Below are 19,249 nucleotides of genomic sequence, written 5' to 3'. Positions count from 1 at the left end.
GGAAGCCCGGCTCCTGAGAGATATGGGGCGAGTCACTTCTCTGGGCCTTGGTTTCTCGGTTTCCTCGCCCATAAGATGAGAGCGCGTACAGCCAGCAGCCGAAGAAAGTAAGCCAAGAAAATGCTATAAACCCAGGCCTCGTCCCAGAATCGGCTGCTGGTAGCTGTTTCACTGTCACCAACGCTGACTGGGCGGCTGGGTCCCTCCTGGAGCCAACCCAGGACCCCCGGGCCAGGCTCCAGCTCTCCCATCCTCCCCAACACCACCGGGGCATCCTGCCCTCCAGCTGGCCTCCTTGGATCCCCTAGGCCCAGCTGCCCGAGCACACTTCTTCCCAAACGTCAGACAAGCAGCCCACCCCACCCCCAAACCAGCCGCCCTGGGTGTGGGGCTGAGCCAGGGAACAGAGACACATTCCCTCAGGGACAAAGAGATTTTTCTCTTCCCAGGGTGGATTTCGTCCTGCCGGACCCCCACCCCCACCCCATCTCCCACGGTGGCAGGGGGAGATACAAAGGGAAACCCCCCCAGGGACAGAAATCCTAAACTTCAAACAGGGCCGAGGCCCAGCCTGGCCAGTCTACGAGGTTGGGGACAGGGGATCAGGGCGGCCTGCCTGGGGCGGCTGCGGAACACAAACCCAGACAAATGGGTCCTGAGGCTCTAATCGGTGCCACCGGCCCCCCCACCCCCCAGCCCTAGTGCAGCAGGAGCAGCCTGAGAGCTGGTAGGCACAGGCTGGGCCCTCCCACAAGTGTCTCATCTGCCTAATTGCTTCTTTATTGTCTTACAATCACACACTCTCTCCATGCTGCCCTGAAATATTTCCTTCCCCTATTCATCCCAGTGGCAATTAGAAAGAGTGTGGGGGGGCGGGTCTCAAAACGCAGCAGCAGCGTGGAGTGGGGGGGGGGGGGTTGGGGGGAGGGTCGGCCCCAGGCCCACACCCGGCCCCCGTGAAATTTCAAATTAGGCTACAATCACATCAGACAGCATCGGCATGGAGTGGAGTCGCTACCACCAAAGACGGGTAGCCCCGTTCACAGGAGACTGCGGGGGTGGGGGGCTTACCTTGGGGTTCTCCAGGATTCCAGCCTCATAGCTGTAAGGGGGGAGAGGAAGGCAGGGGATCAGGTGGGGAGGGGCAGGGAGACACCCTCCCCAACATAAGCTTGGTCTGCCCTTCTTTCTCTGGCAGAGCAACTGCAGCTAACCCCGCCCAGAACATTCTGGGGCTCCCACAGTTGGCTGTGGACACTGCAGCTTACAAGAAGGGGCCAGGGGCTTCCCATGGGGAGGTGGGGGGCGCTTCATACATGCTGTTCTCTCTGCTTTAAACACACTCTCCCCCTCGTACTTTGGACAGTCAGTCCCTTCTCATCCTTGAAGTTTTCATCTCAAATGTCACTTCCTTTGAGAAGCCCTCCCTGATACCCCAGCCAAGGGCAGGTGCCTATTATCTACCCCCTGACACCACCCCCCACCCGGCCCCAGCCCTGCAGGGAGTGAGCAGCAGCGCAGGGAGCGCTGGGTGAGGGGCAGGCAGGGACCACTACCAAGGCTACAGGTGCTCTGGGGAGGCAGGTGCTCCCGGATGTGGGGCAGCACAGTGCACAGGTGGGACGTCTCGCTTACCTGATGTGCATGAGGTTCTCGTCCATGCTCCATGGGTTCTTGGGGGTGACCGGGATGGGGATTCCGTGTTGCTGTGGGTGAGAAGTGACACGGGGCCAGCGTGAGGCAGCTTGAAGGTGGCCTGAGAGCCACGCCCAGCTGCCTTGGTTTTCTTATGAGGCTGCGGACATTCCTCAAACTCTGGTCCTCATGCAGTCGAGACCGGCACCCCTCCATCCCCTTCCCCTCCCCACACCCCTGGCTGCCTGGGGAATGAGCAAGAATGTGCAGAAACTACAAGGCTGTATCTAAGATATCATGGAGTAGACACTGACCTTGGAGGTTCCTTCCAGAAGAAGATTATCTGAGTCTATACTTCATGGGCCCTGAAGCACTAGGGTGTGCCAGGCAGTGTCCCAGAGGCTTCCCACTTGCTGACCCCGCCCCTCTGCGACCCCATGAGCTGGGGGGTGGGAAGGGCCCAAACTTCCACCGTAGATCTCAACTGAGGTGCGCGCCTGCACGGTACTCAGTATCACCTGGGGAAAGGGCTTCTAGCTCCTGGCACCTGTTTACGGTACCCGCCTGGCACGTTCTGGAGCCACTCCTGTCCCCCTGCCTTGCACAATCACCACATGACTCTGCAACCCTTTAAGGAACATCCCAGCTACACCCCCTACCGGCTCTAGCCTCCCCTAGTGGTTCCAGTTACTCCTGGCTTCCCAAATGGTTCAATCCATTGTTCAAGGAGAAAACTCATCCCAACCTTGACCCTGGGTCTGAAGGGTGTTGGCGATCACTCCGAAGGCCCACCTCACTCAGCCTTTGGGATTAAGGACAAGGCTGACCCCTTAGCCCCCCTGTGCTGTCCCGGCTTGACACCTGGTTGGAATCCAACGTGCACATTACATTCTGCTTTCCCCTCCCCTTTCTTATAGGGCACAAGGCAGCTAAGTGGCCCTACCAGGCCTCCGTAAGGCAGTGAGACCGGACGCTTTGCTTCCCAAGCCCCTTTCACACCTTGCCCCCCACCCCAACCCATGGTCCTAGAACCTGGCCAGCCCGGGTCCCTGTAGCCCCCACCAGCATCACCCCGTCTCTCCTGACGGGGCCACCCATGATCTGCCCTCAGTCCCGCCACAGGAGGACTCCAGCCTCCTCCAGGTTTCCTTCGTCACCCACCACCTTAAGATTTCAAAATAAATGAAGCTAAAACCCTCCAGATGTGTTTTTGTTTTTGTTTTTTTTTAAGCTTTACCTGGGGAATTGCTTTAAAAGATAGTCGATAGTCCAAGTCTATTCTGGGATTTGTGTACTCTTCAATTTAAACCACATGCGCAAACAGGGACACCTCATTTAGAGGCTGCTCAATATTGGGGGGGGCACTCATCCCCCCAGAGTTGCGACCAGGACTTCGGGCAAGAGCTGGAACCCCAGGGCTGGGGGCCCAGAGAGCCAGCAGATGGGTTCCCCGCAGCCTTTTTTTTGGGGGGGGGGGCTTGGAAACACTTTTGCCTTCCTTCCCACTGGGCCTCCACTGTCATGGTGGGAGCAAGTAGAGGAGGAAGGGAGGAAGGCGGGAGGGACAGGTTGGGCAGCTCTCCTCGGCAGCAAGAGACACACATGTACACCAGAAATAGTCCCTTGACCAGAGAGATTTTTGTCCCCGCCCGCACACCACCCCCATCAAGAAACTCTTACTGCAGTTGAGAACAGAAAACACAACCACCTTCCCACAAGTACACGGGCAACGGCCCTGTCTTCCAGCCCCCTCCCTCCTACGCTGGCCTTTTAAAAGAAATTAATTACGGTGACGATGCTTACGACAGGATGATGGGGTAGGGAGGAGTGGAGTGAATGTGTGTGTGGCTCTCCTACCACACCTTTTGGCCTTGGCAACTTGCAGGTCTTGAAAGCAGGGGGTTTTCAAAGTGCCATCGATTTCTGTCTTGGCAGAATCAGTGGTCTGATTCTGCATTTTGGACAAAGCCCGCTTGCTGCTCAGTCATTCTGGGCATTTCCTGGGTGCAGAGACGCGGCCTCCCTGAGTGTGCTCAGGTTCCCCAGAGCTCAATACAGTACCAGCCGTCCAGGGAGGCTCCGAGGCCTTGGACCCCCCCACGCCCCCCGCACCCCCCCAGGGCCCCTCTCCTCACCGTGCTTTCCTCTTCCAAGATTACTGGGGATGGAAGCTCCATGAAGGGACCTCTCCCCCAAAATCTGGGAAGGAGGGCCCACAACACGCCTGAAATTCATCTTTGCTGGGACAAAACCAGGAGTCGCTTTTGTTTGGGGCTTAACGGAAACGAAGGGCAAGGCACGGGTCACCCCGGCCCTCTCTTGAACCAGGAGTGCCGTCATGAGAATGGAGACGGGGCGGGGGTTCCAATTCATTATTCTTAAAGATGAACCGGGCTCCATATTCTGTCTCAAGGAGACGAAGGGGGGTGGGAAGCCTCCTCCACCCCGGTTCTCTTAATAGCTCTGCGATTTGACAATTTGTTTGGCAACATATGGGCTTGCTCTTGTAAACTCCCCTCTTAATAATAAAACAACAGATGGTACAGGAGATCTTTCCTCCAAGCCCTCCAGGTCTTAATGGGATGCTGGCGGCCGGGACCGGGCTGGGTCCCCGCCGCGTCCCCTGCCACGCGGCACCTTGGCGGCTGCAGGAGCTCACAGCGAGCCCCGGTGACTGCTATTTAAAACCCGAGCAATTTTCTGGTGTGTGCACCGAGTTGCTTTTCCCCCATCTGATTGATTGAGGCTGTTTGTCAAGGGCTGCCATGGAGTCACTAAAAAGAAAGGGACCCCGGGGAGCGGCTAAGGACCTTTGATGCAAAACTTCTAATATGTTTTATTGCAACTTGTACTTCAAAAGGGCTGGCTCCACAAAAGCCTTTGTCTGCCACGGCCCCTTGGAGCGCCTACCTGTCCCCGGCAGAGAGCCGGGGACAATGAGCAGCCCGGTAATTGCCGGCCAGAGAGCACCTCCCTCACACCTCCCACAGGGGCTGCAGGAGAAGGGGAGGCAGACTGAGGACTCTCCGTGGAGATGCTCAGCCCAGGCAGTGACCGCACCTCTGCTGGGGGGGGGGGGGGGCAGCCCTACGGGAACAGGTGCCACCGAGCGGCAGTGGGCGGGGTCAGCTGAGGCAGAAATTCAGTATCCCCACCCCCCACCACCTCCTACCATCCCCCGAACGGGGATTGGCCCCAGCCTGGAGCGACTGGTCCGGTCAGCCCCTCAAGAGGGCTATGCCCCTGGGGGCAGCAGGCAAGGGCTGGGGGTGTTTGGGGAGTCGCAGCCATACCTTTGCATACTCCATCAGATCATTGCGGCCCTGGAACCGGTTGTAGAACTCGGGCATCCTCCAGGGGGCGATGACCTGGATGCGGGGCAAGGGGTCAGGTGGCGGGAGAGCCCAGATGTTGGCTTCTGTGGGCCCTTGACCCGGCAGAGCTGGCCTCTGTGCTAAGGGGCCTGGGACACCCACTGCTCACCTGGGGTCTCCAGCGAGGGTACAGCCCATGTGGGCCAGGCAGAGGTGCCCCACTAGGCAGGGGAAGGACAGGACCGGCTACACTGGGGGTGGCCCGGGCTCCGTGGCAGGAAGGCCCTGCGTCCCCTAGTTGGGTCCCTGTCCTTCTGGGCTTCCGTCTCTCTGAGACTTGGGGTTCAACCTTGACAGGCCTCATGTTTCTTGCTGGCAGGGCTAGTACACCCACTCCCATGGCCTGGGGACTCAGGGGGGATGCACAGAGCGGACACCCCTGCTCCGGGACAGGGGGCCTGGACAACAGACGGTGCTCTCTACCCATTCCTCTTGCTTTCTCTCCCTCTGCTCCCCAGAGCCGCTCGGGGTGAGGAAGGAGGGGGAGTGGGAGCCTGACTGGGGGCACTGAGCTCATTTCACAGGGGCTCCATCAGCCTGGAGGTGGAAAGGCAGGTCCCTAGGAAGAGCCCCCACCCAGCCCTGGGAGCTCCCAGAGACCAGCTGCGGCCCTCCACCTCCCCCCTGGCTTGCCCTCTATGGACAAAGATTCAGAAACAGGACACCTGGCCCCCCAAGCTACTGTGGGAAACTAGAGAGTGGGGGTCAGGAGAAAGCCCCCGTGGCCACCCGTCTGCAGGTGGCCAGCTCGAGGCCACCTCTGAGGACTTCTCAGCTGCCCAGTGTTTGGGGTCCGAAGGGATCACTGAAGCGCCTTAGCTCCAGGCCACTCCCAGCCAGCAAGACGCTGCGGCTGGTTAAAGGGACAGGGAAAGATATTCCACTTAAAAAAACATGAAAGAGAAAGAAAGAAAGAAAGAAAGAAAGAAAGAAAGAAAGAAAGAAAGAAAGAAAGAAAGAAAGAAAGAAAGAAAGAAAAGGAAGGGACCCCCCTCCTCCCCGAGGGCCCTGTCAGAGCTTAGAAGGCAAATCTTTTGTAGCCTGAGGTCCAAGTGACCTCTGAGGAGCTTAGACCTAGGCCAGTGTGGCCCAGTCCGGTGGCACAAGCCACCCATGGCCCCTGGGGCCAGCGATGTGGCCGGTGCCACCCGAGATGGGCTGCCACGGATCTCAAAGACTTGGGACGGGAATGGAACACAGCTCACGAAGGATGTTTTCATCTCCATGACAGGTTGAATGAGACTATTCGGGTACACAGGGTTCCGTAAAATATGGTATTAAAATGAGGTCACCTGTTGCTTTTTATCTTTTTTTAATTTTCTTTTTGGTTTGTTTGTTTTAACGGGGCTGCTAGAAAAATCTAAATCACCCATGGGGCTCACATCGGTTACACACTGTGGCTCTAAATGCCTGGAGCCTGGCCCAGGGCCTGCACTGAGTGGGTGCCTGGTGCATACCGAAGGAAGGAAGGAAGGAAGGAAAGAAGGAGTGGATAGACAGACAGAGGGACACAGACCCAGGGCCAAGGTCAGGCTGGATGGGCAGGGGCGGTTGATTCCCCCGGATCCAGGTGATTCCCACCCAGGAAAGGGCTCCAGGATGCTGGGGGTCAGACAGACAGAGCTAGGGCCTTAGCTGGGTGACCCCAACCAGGGTTGAGTGGGCTATGAGCACCCCAGAAACAGGGCAGCAATGCACCCAAAAAGCTAAATCCAGGAACACCAAGGACACTGGCCAGAAGGCGCCATATCTTTCTGTCCCACGTTCTCATCTCCCCAGGCTCCTAGGTAGTACCTCTGGGAGGGGCTGATGGTCAGAGAGAGTGCTGGACCCCTGCATCTGGCATGAGCCCACGGTCTCCCCACATCAAGACGGGCACCACCTACCCGGAGGATCAGGTGCCCTCCGTCCCTGTCTGTGGAAACTGCCGAACTCCATACCCGGCCCTCCGCCCCACGCAGGGACCTTAGCTCCCAGCACCCACCCCGAGGGGAGGGCAGCATCTTACCTTAATCTGAGGGGCCAGTGAGTAGCAGGTGAGCTCAAACCGGACCTGGTCATTTCCCTGGAACACGGAGCAGGGGGTGGTCAGGAGCCATAGCACAGGGGCGGGGGTGGGGGCCTGGGGGTCCGGGAGGCAGGAGCTACCCCTCACGACTGCTGACCACTGACCCGGGGGGCTGCTCAGGGCAGGCCCACTGCATGGCTCTCCTCTCACCCCCGACGTCGAAACCCTCCACGGTGCGTACTACTTTTTGAAAAATGACGGTTGGTCTTAGAGGGGAAAGCCCAGCTCCTGCCTTCCAGGCAGAGTCAGGACGGGAACACAGGGCTCCCCGGGCGTGCAGGTGTGCGGGACAGGATGCTTGTGGGCCCGGCTCATGCGCCCGGCGGTGACTGCCTCGACTTCTGTGCACATCGTGCTGTGTGACGTGTGCGTGTACGGGGGGGGGGCATGTGTATGCGGGGGCGTGTGGGCAGGACGGGGACACAGGCGTTTGGGGATACGGCAGGGCACCCACACGTACCATCGTGTATGTACACACTTCAGGGGGCGTGCGTGTGCCTGAGGCTGGGGGTCTGGCCCCGCTGAGATCCCGGTCCTTCCCCAGGCAACCCCCAGCTGCCCACACCTCGGCCTCTTCCTCAAGTTTTCCTCCCCGCCTGGCCTCATCCACCCCAATCCAGAGACGGAATCTGGGGCTGGGGCTCCGTGGTGCTTGCACTCCTCATATCCATAAAACTGGGAAGCCTGTTGCCTTGGCGAGCCTCAGTTTCCCCATCTACAATCGCTGCCACTTGGCGGGGAATGGGTGGAACCAGGGGACCACTGAGGGCCCTTTATCCTCGGCTCTGCTCTGGGAAGCTGAGGTCCCAGCAGAAGGGACTAGTTCAAGGGCCCCCAGCCCCCACCCCCAAGGGCTGCCCGGCCTCTCTGCACCCACGTCCTCCGCTGAGGAAGGAAGCCTCGTGTGACCCCCCCCCCCTCCCTGGCGCGCAGACGCGAGGGCTGCCAGCGTCCTGCCTGCTTCCCATCAGCTCGGCACCCGGAGGGGGGACTTAAGCTGTGGAAATAACAGAGGGACCTTTCGCCTACTGTGAAAACTGCACGGGCCCAGCGAGGCGGCGGCGGGAATGACATGTTATTTTCCAGAGTCTTGTCAGGCGGCATGGAAGCGCAGATCTCAGCCCCTCTCGGCGGAGGAGCCAGGAGCCCAGGGACTGAGGCTGTCCCCCAACCCCGCCATTCTGTGCCTCTCGGGGGTGGGAGGAGTGGAGCTGCGCCAAACCTGCCACCCCACTTGCCCACCGACCCAGCCCTGGCGTGAGCACCCACGAGGCGCTCGCTGTCACTGGGGGTAGAGCCACGTGGGGCCAGTGGGGTATTCACCCCGGCTTGCCGATGACGAGAGCGAGGCTCAGAGGAGTGCTGTCACGTGCCTGGGGTCACACAGCCAACAGACATTTCTGTCCTAAGACCTCACCTTCAGGTGACGGGTCTGAGCTCCAGACTTAAACTCATTGAGTCCTTACAGCTGACAGCAGTCCCCCGGAAGTAGGTTCTATTATTATCCCCACCTTATAGGTGGGGAACCTGAGGCCCAGCCAGGGACAGGTGCCTGCCCAGTTCCTCTAGCAATGGCAGCTATAACAAAAGGCAGATCCATGTCAGACTTGGAAAGCACAGGGTGCTGCATCTCCTGGTGATTTCTCCCCCCACGGCTTCATGTTCCCCTAGTACAATGGCAGCTTGTGCTTCCCTGGACAGGCCTGCTGGGCGGCTGTCTGCCCATTCAGACCCACATGGGGACACCCATCTGTTCCAGAGTCAGAGACCCTCCCAGACGCCAAACAGCCTCCCTTGGTTCAAACTCTGTCCCAGATGAAGAGCCAAGGTGGGTCCAGTCCCCCCCGCCCACCGAGCCCCAGGACCCCGTGCGCCAGGGCAGCTCCTGGCTGCTCCCCCGGGGCAGGAGAGCGGGGTAGGGCACCCTCCACACCATGTGTGTCCACGTGCTGATACACATGCAGGCGTATGTAAGTGTGGGTGCAGCGCCCACAGGGACTGGAGGGGTTGGGGGTGGGGGTGGGGGGTCCGCCCATCTGTTCCTGGGCTAACCATACAGATGGCGCCTTTTACAAAACTGCTCCCCGTACCCCTGCCCAAGTCTGGCTCATATTTCCAGGCCCTTCTTCCCAAACTGGGGGGAGAAGGCCCCAGAAGGGCTACCCCAGCTTCTGTGCGGCTCTCCACGAGGGAGGGAACAGGGTGGGGTGTGGAGGGTGAACCCCAGCTTGAGCTCTGTAGCAGGTGCTGTCTGGCTGGGCCCTGGGAGGGACTCTGCCTCCCACCTCCAGGCCTTTGCAAGGGCTGTTCCTGTGGCCTGGGGTGCCCTTCCCCCTTGGTGTCACTGGCTAACTCTTGTTCCCCTGGTGTTCAGCCCCCTGCTGGGTTAGGGCTCCTAAGTTCCTGGGTGCCCTCCGGAGCCCATGCATGGAGGAGGGCCAGTGCTGGATAAATCCTCGGGGAGTGAATGAACACACACGTGAATGCGACTTCTGGGAGGTTGGACGGGGGCTCCCGAGGCCCTGGTTTCCTCCATCAGCAACTCAGGAGCTGGGAGAGGTTAGGGGCTGAGTTTCCACAAGGCCGCAGCCTCAGAACTGGCCACGCCAGAATCTTCTCCACCTGTGGGGGGAGCCCCTGCCGTCTGCTAATGCTCCAGCTTTCTCTGCACTGTGACCCCCTTGCCAAAAACTGCCAAGGGTCCTCTGGTATCTCTCTGGGCTTGCCAGCCTCACCCCCCGGCCTCGGTTCCTCCACCGGGGCCACAAGCCACCCACACTTGCTCCAGAAACTCACCTCCCGGAATGTAAAGTCACAGACGCTGGCCCCCAGCCACCATGCCATAAGCCACGGCAGGCCACCGGCTCCTCTCCCTGCTTCCTTCCTGCCGCAAACTTGGCATTTCTCTGGACCCCACCCCGGGCATGCCTGGGTTCTCCCTATTCACACCCCTCAGTTCTAGGAAATTGTCTCCAGAGACTTTGCAGGGGTGGCTTTCCCCGTTTCTGTAAATAGGGGAAACTATGGCACAGCAGTATGTCTTGCCCAATAATCCCAGGGGAGATAGAGATCCAGGGTAGCACTCCCCTCCCATGGCCTTCCAACCTCTAGTCTCGGAGGCCAAAGAACGTCTGGAGGGGGTGTTCTTTTCGGAACCCGAGTTCTGTGGACCCACGTAGGACCCTAGGACCCTGGGGGGTGGTGGCCTTTCCAGCTGCTTTTCTCCAAGACCTCAAAGCCAAGCCTCTGGTGCCCTCCTGTGGTCAAACTGAGAAGCGCACACAGCAGCAGGTGGCTACTGGCAGCTTTGGGGAGGCTAGGGTAGGGGTGTGTGTCTCCCAAGACCCTTGAATCTCCCAAACCAGGGCCAGACCCTCCACATGCACACATTCACTCCACCAGCCCTGAATGCCATCCATTCTCAGACCTGGGGCTAGCACTGGAGGGACTCTTTCTGGGCACAAGCCCTTCCAGAATCCTGATCCGGCCTCCGCTTAAACATCTCCAGGAACAGGGAGCTCACTGCTCAACCCATTTCAATATGGGCAAAGGAGATGGCTGGGAAGCTTCTTTATTCCGCACTCACTTCTGTTTTCACTGACCTTCCTCTGTCCGCAGGAGTCCCCAGTACAGATCTGACCCTCAGACGAGTGGGGCAGTCCCCTCCAGTCCAGAATGAACTGAGCAGTCCCTGCACGCCCGGCCCTGTGCCGAGCACTTTTGCAATTATCTTGCTCATTGCTCCCAAACTGCTCCAAGAGCTAGTTCCACTTTCCTCCCATTTTAAAGGAAATGAAGACTCGTGGGGGGTGAAGTCACACAGCCCAAAAGCAGGGGACCCACGATCTGAACACAACTGCATGGGCCCTAAGCCCTGAGTCCTGGACCACTGGGTTCCCCTCCACCCTGCCCTACAGCTCTCCAGTGGAAGGCGACACGCACAACCCTGTCCAAAGAGCCCGGCTTTGGCCTCCTGCTCCAAAGGTGCTCATGACTAGGCTGTCGGTGGGCGCTAGGGCCACGGGTCTGGGTGAGAAACCTGCCAGTTCCCTTCTTCCTTAGAAGCTCACCATTTGAGTCCAGAACAATCCCAAACACACCACTGGGGGAGTCACCGGGGGCCCCCCATCTGGCCTGGGGCCCCCCTGTGCTCCAAATTGTAGGCCTTCAATATGAAGCCAGCCCTGATGGAGCCGGCTCTGGTTCCATGCTCCCAGGGAGGCCGTAGTTCAAGGCTCCTGGCTCCAAGCCTTTGCACGGACGGATCCCTCTGCCGGGCACACCCTTCTCATCCTGCAGAGCCAATGTCTATAACCAGCCCTCCCTTCCCTGCCCGCTGCTCCTGCAGCCGCCTTATCACGCATCCCCTCTCCTGTCCCTGAGGGCAGGAGGAGCCCAAGAGTTCCACACCATTGCCAGACCCAGCTCATGTCCAGCCCTTTCTAGAGGCCCAGCAGAATCTTGCTGACCTACGGCCCAACGAATGAATGAACACATGAGCTCTCAGAGACATGAACTGGTGTCACCCTGGTTTGCAAGGCTACCCTCCAGTCACATGTCCTTGGTCCTAATTGAGGCTGCAAGTGTCTTTAAATCCCAGTGAGCCAGAGCCTGGGTCAGGTTAGCACGAAGGTGCCGGTAATGTAGTGAGCTCTCCGTCACTGGGAGGTGTGCAGTCTACTGATGGTGGGATTGTTAGGGAGCCAAGTCCTGGACTGGGCTATTGGCTTGGTGTCCAGTGATGTTGAGAGCCCAAGACTACAATCTTCAGAGTAACATTGCTCAAGAGTTGCCAACATTGGACTCTTGTTTCTGGAGCACGGCCCCCCTGTGGGATAGGGCGCTAAGGGCTCTCCTGCCTGGAGTCCCACAGGGCTGTGTCTCAGTCTGCACTGTCCACGTGGGGCCTGGAAGTCGGGGGTGCACCACAGGTGAGTTGTGTCCCCCCTCAGAAGAGAAGTTGAAGCCTCAGCTACCAGTACCTGAGGATGTGGCCTTATTTGGAAATAGGGTCTTTATAGAGGTGATGGAGTTAGGTTGAGGTCACTAAGGTGGGTGCTAATCCCCATATGACTGGGGTTCTTATAAAAAGGGAGGAATTTGGACACAGAACCACACATGCCTGCAGGGCGGAGGAGGGACAATGCACGGGGAGAAGACAGTCATGTGCCTGGAGAACATCAGTGTTGTGTCTACAAGGGCGCAGCCATCAGTATAGAAGTCCGGAGAGGCCCGGAATGACGCCTTCCTAGCCCCCTCAGCGGGAGTGCGGCCCTGCCCACACCCAGGCCCCAGAACCCAGAGGACGATCCATTTCATGGCTGGAGCTGCCCAGGGTGCGGTGCTGGGCCGGAGCCCTCAGTGCAAATTAAGACCAGGATGCCCCCTGCCCCTCCCCAACCCACCCCTGTTTTGCAAATGAAGAATCCGAGGCTGGGGGAGGGGAAGGGCCTCCCCAAGGGCCACACAGCTGGGATCACCCCCTCTTTGCTAACACGGGTTTCCGAACTTTTCCACTACCATCGTGTGGCAACCTGTGCTGTGTGACCTGGGCGGGTGGGGGATGTCCCTGAGCCCCCATGTGGAGTCTGCACACTGCTCCCACTGTTGGCAGAGCCCGCCCACGGAACCCACAGCTCACAGCCGCTTCCACTACCAATACCTGCCCCTACGGATCCTGGTCCTCCTGCTCAGACCCTGCCGGCCGTCTGTCACCACATGCCTGCCTCTCGGGCGTGTGGGGGGTGGTGGGGGGGTGGGCAAAGCGTGCGACTGCTCAAGGACCGTTGACCACCCTGGCTGCCTGAGTCCCATTGGCAGGTTCACCCTGCCCGTCCTCCCCCGCGTCCGCTGCCTCACCTTTCCTGTGGCGCCGTGAGACACATACTTGGCTCCCTCCCGCTGGGCGATCTCCACTTGTTTGCGGGCGATGCAGGGCCTGGCGAGCGAGGTGCCCAGGAGGTAGCGGTCCTCGTACAGTGCACTGGACTGGATGGCGGGCCAGATGAACTCCTCCACAAACTCCTTGCTGACGTCCTCAATGAACACCTGCGGGGAGAGCAGCCCATGGGAGGGAGGCTTGGCAAGGATGGAGCCCAGGCAGAAGACAGAGCCCCAGGGGCCTCCCTAATGCCTGGCAAGAGGTACCTCCATTATTCCTTCTGTATCTGTAGTAGACATCATCAATCAATCCTAGCATATAGTGCTATTACTCCCTTCTTGCACTCATTGCAGACATCACTAATCAATCCTGATTTCCATCTAGCTGAAACTGGATACGGTTCTTTTTTTTTTTATTTGACAGGCAGAGAGAGACAGACAATGAGAGAGGGATACAAGCAGGGGGAGTGGGAGAGGGAGAAGCAGGCTTCCCATTGAGCAGGGAGCCCAATGCCGGGCTCCATCCCACAACCCTGGGATCATGACCTGAGCCGAAGGCAGACACTTAACAACTGAGCCACCCAGGTGCCCCTGGATATGATTCTTAAGTCCCTCCCAGCACAGCATTCTGGGCCCCAGGTGGAACCTGTCATCACCTAAGACCTAGAACAGTCCAGAGTAGAGAGTTATCCACAAAAGCTCTAAGCCAGGGATGATTCTATCCCCCAGGAGAAGTGTCCCCCAGAAAACATCTGGAGATATTTTTGGTTGTCACAGCAGATGGGCTGGGGTAAAGGGCTTCTGGTGTCTCATGGGTGAAGGCCAGGACACTACTAAACATCTCATGTTGCTCAGGACAGCCGGCCACACACACCAACAGAGCCAAGACCGAGAAGCCCTAATCTAGAGGAATGGCTCTCAAAACGTAGACCTTGGACGTCTCAAGACCCTTTCAGGGAGACGGAGCAAAAAGACTTTTTAGGGGTGCCTGGGTGGCTCAGTGGGTTAAAGCCTCTGCCTTCGGCTCAGGTCATGATCCCAGGGTCCTGGGATCGAGCCCCACATCGGGCTCTCTGCTCAGCAGGGAGCCTGCTTCCTCCTCTCTCTCTGCCTGCCTCTCTGCCTACTTGTGATCTCTGTCTGTCAAATAAATAAATAAAATCTTTAAAAAAAAGACTTTTTAGGTGATCCTAAGGTGTTATTTGCCTTTTTCACCATGTTGACATTCACCCTGAATTTGCAAAAGCAACGATGGCCACTCAAAACACAAATCAGGGCAGAGACACGGTTGCTGCGTTCCCAAGGCCTCCCCTCCACAGTGAAGATTTCACTTGAGATCTGTCTTGAAGCCGTAAAAAATGATGACTTTTGTCGAATCCCGAGCACAGAAGGTGAAATACACACAAAACACTTCTGCTGCATTCCAAAGCGAGTTACAAGCTCAACTAGCCACTTTTTTTTTTTTTTTTCATAGAACATTGTTTTTACTGGAGACAATGATAGACAAGTTATGGTCATTCAGACTTGAGCGTCTGGCCAACAGTTTCACAAAAATGAAGAAAACTGAGTATTTGTTGCCAATGATAAATTAAAATTAGTTAAAATTAGAATTATGGGCAACTTGCATCTGACAGCTTCCTCATATTTCTGAGTAGTGGCGAGACTGACAAATGTGATATTTTGATATTTTATTATGAAACGTACCGACATTTGGGAGAGCTGCCTAACTCAATGAGATAATAGTTTTCTAAAGGACCAACGCATGATGTCGCACCAACTCGCATGGTGAAAAAAATCCATCCACAGGCCAAGATGGACCAGTAGATTTTTTTTTTTTTAAGATTTTATTTGTTTATTGGACAGAGAGAGATCACAAGTAGGCAGAGAGGCAGGCAGAGAGAGAGGAGGAAGCAGGCTCCCCACCAAGGAAAGAGCCCGATGTGGGGCTCGATCCCAGGACCCTGGGATCATGACCTGAGCCGAAGGCAGAGGCTTTAACCCTCTGAGCCACCCAGGCGCCCCTGGACCAGTAGATTTTAATGCATGAAAAACTCATTGTGGAGTTTCAGTTTCCATGTTGCACTGATCTTTAAGAAACTACCCCTTGTTGACTTTTGATGCGGTATCCAAGGATATCCCCAACTCTCTGAAAAGGATTTTAAAATATTCATCTCTTGGGGTGCCTAAGTGGCTCAGTCGGTTGAGTGTCTGACTTTCGGTTTCAACTCAGGTCATGAGATCAGGGTCCTGGGCTCGAGCCCCACATTGGGCTCTGTGCTCAGCAAGGAGTCTACTTGGGATTCTCTCTCTCCCTCTCCCTCTTCCCTCCCCACTACTCACACACCCGTGCTCCCTCTCTCGAAAAATCTTTAAAAAAATAAAATACTCCTCTCTCTTCCAGTGTTACATTCATGAGGCCATATTTTTTCCTGACGCAAACCAAAACAACACATCACAAAATGAATGGCGACAGGGCTACGGGAATCCACCTGTCTTCTGTGAAACCAGACATTAAAGGGTTTATGAAAATGTAACACAATGCTACTTTTATCAAAAACTCTTGTTTTGGAAATAGTTACTTTTCTGAGGTAAAAATGTCACTTACATTAACCTATAAGGTGTTTAATATTATTCTTTTTAAAATGGGTTAATATTGGGGTGCCTGGGTGGCTCAGTGGGTTAAAGCCTCTGCCTTCAGCTCAGGTCATGGTCTCAAGGTCCTGGGATCGAGCCCTGCATCGGGCTCTCTGCTCAGGGGGGAGCCTGCTTCCCCCCCGCCCGCCTGCCTCTCTGCCTACTTGTGATCACTCTCTCTCTGTCAAATAAACAAATAAAATCTTAAAAAAAAAAAAAAAGAAAGTATATGGGAGCCCCTGAGGGCACAAGGTTAAGAATTACTGATCTAGGGTAATGTACGAAGGCCAAATCATTACACGAAAGCCCAGCTCATGCGAAAGCCCAGCTTATTTTCAACACTCACGCATCCTTCCTGCACTTTCTGGGCTCCTGCTCAGACAACTCTTCTCTCTGAGACTCAGGGGACTCTCGACCAAGGAGGGATATCCAGTGTTAGGCGCATGGCCAGTGATGGGATGCGGGACTCATTCATTCATTCTAAGGTACTAATTGAGCTCCTACTATGTGCCAGTCTTCTTTTCAGGTTCCAAGAACCCCACAGAAGTGCCCTCCAGAGGGAACCAGTTCTGGCCAAGCAGGTGGGCTGATGGCCTTTCACACCACCCCTGTTAAGTCCCCTGCGAGGGTGCCAGGGACATCCCCATGGGAGCATCTCAGACTTTATACTGTGAGCCTATATGGTGAACCACGTTGGCTCTGTTCACCATCTGGGCTCTGCACCCAGCAGAGGGCCTGTCCGCCCCATGATTAGATGCTCAGTCAATGCACTGAACTCAACTAGAACTTTCTGATTCTGTAGAATGGATGGAAGGATGTACGGTTGGATGGATGCGCAGATGGATGGATGCATGGATGTATGGATGGATGACGGTTGGGTGGGTGGATGGATGAGTGAGTGGATGAGGGATAACAGGGATGGGCAGGTGGATGGATGGATGTGGAAAAGGAAATAGGTGAGCAGATGGGACAAGGAGGTGGTGGGGCAGAGAACAGTGACTAGGGAAGGCAGGGAGATGATGGCGCCCACATGCCTGAAAACAGAAGGAATCGATCTCATACTCCTGGAAGCAAGAGGACCAATGGGAAGGGATGCGGACAACAAGGAACTCTGGGACAGCATTGCCACTGCTGCCCCCACATGTCAGAACCCCACTCCCAACCCTGAATCCTGCCTCCACTTGGTACCTTTTTGGCCCCGAGCTTCAGTGCCTTCTTCCTGGCTTCTTCAAAGTCTTCCTTCTGGCCGATGTTGGCCTGAGAAGCAGAAGCAGAGAGGCGTCATCAGCCCAGCAGCATAAAGAAGAGTGGGGGGAGAACTGGAGCCGCCCTGGGCAAGTGCTGTCTACAGCACCCCTCAAAAGGAGGTACTTTCCATTCGGGGGGCCAAGGTCACAGTAAGGAGAAAGGCACAGAACAGGGTCCGGGGAAGCTGGACTGCTTCTGGGAGGTGACACTTGTCCCTCTCTGGACGTGCTGGGAAGCAGTTCCCGTGGGTCGGAGCATTAGGTGGCCCTGGCCCTGCACACTATGCTGCCAGGACCCAGAACTTGCTCTCACTGCCTTAAAGGTCTCAGGCTTCCCTTAAGTCCATCTATCTCATCCTGAAAACTCCCCCAAAGCCAGTACTGAGGTCGCCGTGTCAGAAAGTACACAACCCCCAGGGGACTTCTGCTCCCGAGCATAGTGACTTGACCATCCCAAGGCATGTGGGCAGGTGGGAGGCCATCCCAGCTGTTGGACTCCAACTTCTGTGACAGTCCTCTCTCCAGACACCAGCATGGTTTCTGCTGGCTGCGCTCTGGCCTGCTGCCCAGGTTTCGACCCTGCATTCTGCTCGCCAGACTCTGGAATCTTTCCAGAACCCAGGTGCATGTGCTTTCTGAGGTCACTCAGCTTTTAAATCTGTTTCGCAGTAGCTGGGCTTCTGGACCGCCCCACTGTGCTGCCATCAGCAAGACCAACACACCCTGGGGTCCTCCCGTGCTCCCAAAGCGGTGACTCCCACTGGCCAGTGGGCTGGGAGCGAGGCACTTCCCCTCCTGGGCCTCACTCTCCCCGACCCAAGGGACAAGGGGACTGGGCACTGTTAGGTGATATTGACTTTAACTGCAAACCAATCATTCCTGGCAATAGCTGAATTTTTGTCTCTGGAGAGCACCATCTTCCCTTCCTCTGGGAACAGAAACCTCTCTTCTAAGCCCTCTTGCCATAAGAAGGGAGGGGAACAAATCATGTCTCCTGCTCACTGTTGGGGCAGGCCCAGGATCCAAGCCCACACAATCAGAACCCTTCATGACACAGCCATGGAAATCAATGCGTGGCGGGCAGCAGCTTGGGCAGTGAAAATACCCCTGGGCTCTCCATCAGGGCTTCTGCAGGAGGCTCTCCTTTCCCTGGGAGAGCAAGGCTACAATGACGGGAGTCTTGCCTGCCCTGTGGAGAGGCCAAGAATGAAGCCCAATAGAGGTGGAGACAGATCTGGATATGCACCTGGATCCAGCCTTGCCTGAAGCTGTCAAAGCCCAGATTTCTGTCACGCGAGCCAAACCCCCCCCCCCATTTCATTGATTTTGCTTAAATTGGTATGTGTTAGACTTTAAGAATTTGCACTCAGGGGTCCTGAGTACATGGAGGATTCAGAAGCTACCTCCAGTCTAGTTCATTAGAAACAGAGCCAGCTTGACCAGGGACGCCTGCTGGACCCAGCACAGGGGAGTGGCATCACACATAACCTATTACCTGCCTGGGACCTGTCTGTTCCTAGAACTAGGTGGTCTTCAAGGGCACTGCCAGTTCAGCCACTGCAGGGTTCTATGAACTTTGCAGAATTACTGGGGCTGACAAGGGACTTCTGGAAATGGGGAGAGTGTGCTTTCCATGGCCTTCAGCAGGCCCATGGTCCCTGCAGGCAGGCTGGCCAAGTCACACTGCCAAGCTCTTTCCCGCTGTTCCCCACTCTGGTTGCCCACAGAGAGCTGGCCTCCCCGTGCTCTGCAGGGCATCCCAGACCTGGGGGACACCATGGATGTCTGTTTTATGGAGGAAGAAAGGGAGGGAGAACCACAAGTACGTGCCTACAGTTCAGGGCAGGCTTAGGGAGGGGTCAGGCGAGTGATGGGGAGCAGGACAAATAGGGAGAAAGACACACTGAGCACCTCCTTACCAGGTAGGCGATGACGTCATAGCCTTGTTCCTTCAGCCACACGAGAATGCAGGAGGTGTCCAGGCCACCACTGTAGGCCAGAACCACGGAGCCTTTGCTGGACATCTCGTCTGGGGGGGGGGGCGTTGAAGAAGGACAGTGACGCAGAGCCAACCCGTCCAGACCCAACAGCCCCTGCAAACAGCTCCCCGCCGACCCTTGGCCTTGAGCAGCCTCGTCCTCCAGCACCCTCCAGCATCCCCAGCTCTCGCTGGGGGGTTGGGAACAAGATGTTCACCTATCATCAAGGCCAGCCCAGGAGCTGTTCCTTCCCAAAGCCTCACCTTCTCCACCCCTACCCCCGGGGAATTGACCCTCCCACTGCGTGCACAGTCACACACAGGCAAGGTCTGGGGAATACTGACAGCAGCTTGGGGCTGATGGGATGGGGGAGCCTCTGGGAGATGGCGGGAAGTCATCTTGGAGCCATTCCCTCACCAGCTAGAGAAAGTA

General features: G+C 56.8%; 1 protein-coding gene across 1 annotated transcript in view; it reads right to left on the bottom strand.

Moving 5' to 3' along the window:
* ASS1 (argininosuccinate synthase 1) overlaps positions 1 to 19,249 on the bottom strand; it is a 52,353-nt gene that overhangs the window by 26,549 nt on the left and 6,555 nt on the right. The window contains exons 3-9 of the mRNA XM_047700278.1: positions 18,758 to 18,867; positions 16,780 to 16,848; positions 12,937 to 13,125; positions 7,018 to 7,074; positions 4,929 to 5,003; positions 1,636 to 1,706; positions 1,072 to 1,102 (exon numbers count right to left, since the gene is read on the bottom strand). Of these exons, the coding sequence (XP_047556234.1) occupies positions 1,072 to 1,102; positions 1,636 to 1,706; positions 4,929 to 5,003; positions 7,018 to 7,074; positions 12,937 to 13,125; positions 16,780 to 16,848; positions 18,758 to 18,862 (597 nt within the window). The 5' untranslated portion in view covers positions 18,863 to 18,867. The remainder of the gene's footprint in view (positions 1 to 1,071; positions 1,103 to 1,635; positions 1,707 to 4,928; positions 5,004 to 7,017; positions 7,075 to 12,936; positions 13,126 to 16,779; positions 16,849 to 18,757; positions 18,868 to 19,249) is intronic.

Source organism: Lutra lutra, chromosome 13, assembly GCF_902655055.1.
Source record: "Lutra lutra chromosome 13, mLutLut1.2, whole genome shotgun sequence".
Lineage (NCBI taxonomy): Eukaryota > Metazoa > Chordata > Mammalia > Carnivora > Mustelidae > Lutra > Lutra lutra.
This window is presented reverse-complemented; position numbering and strand designations above follow the sequence as displayed.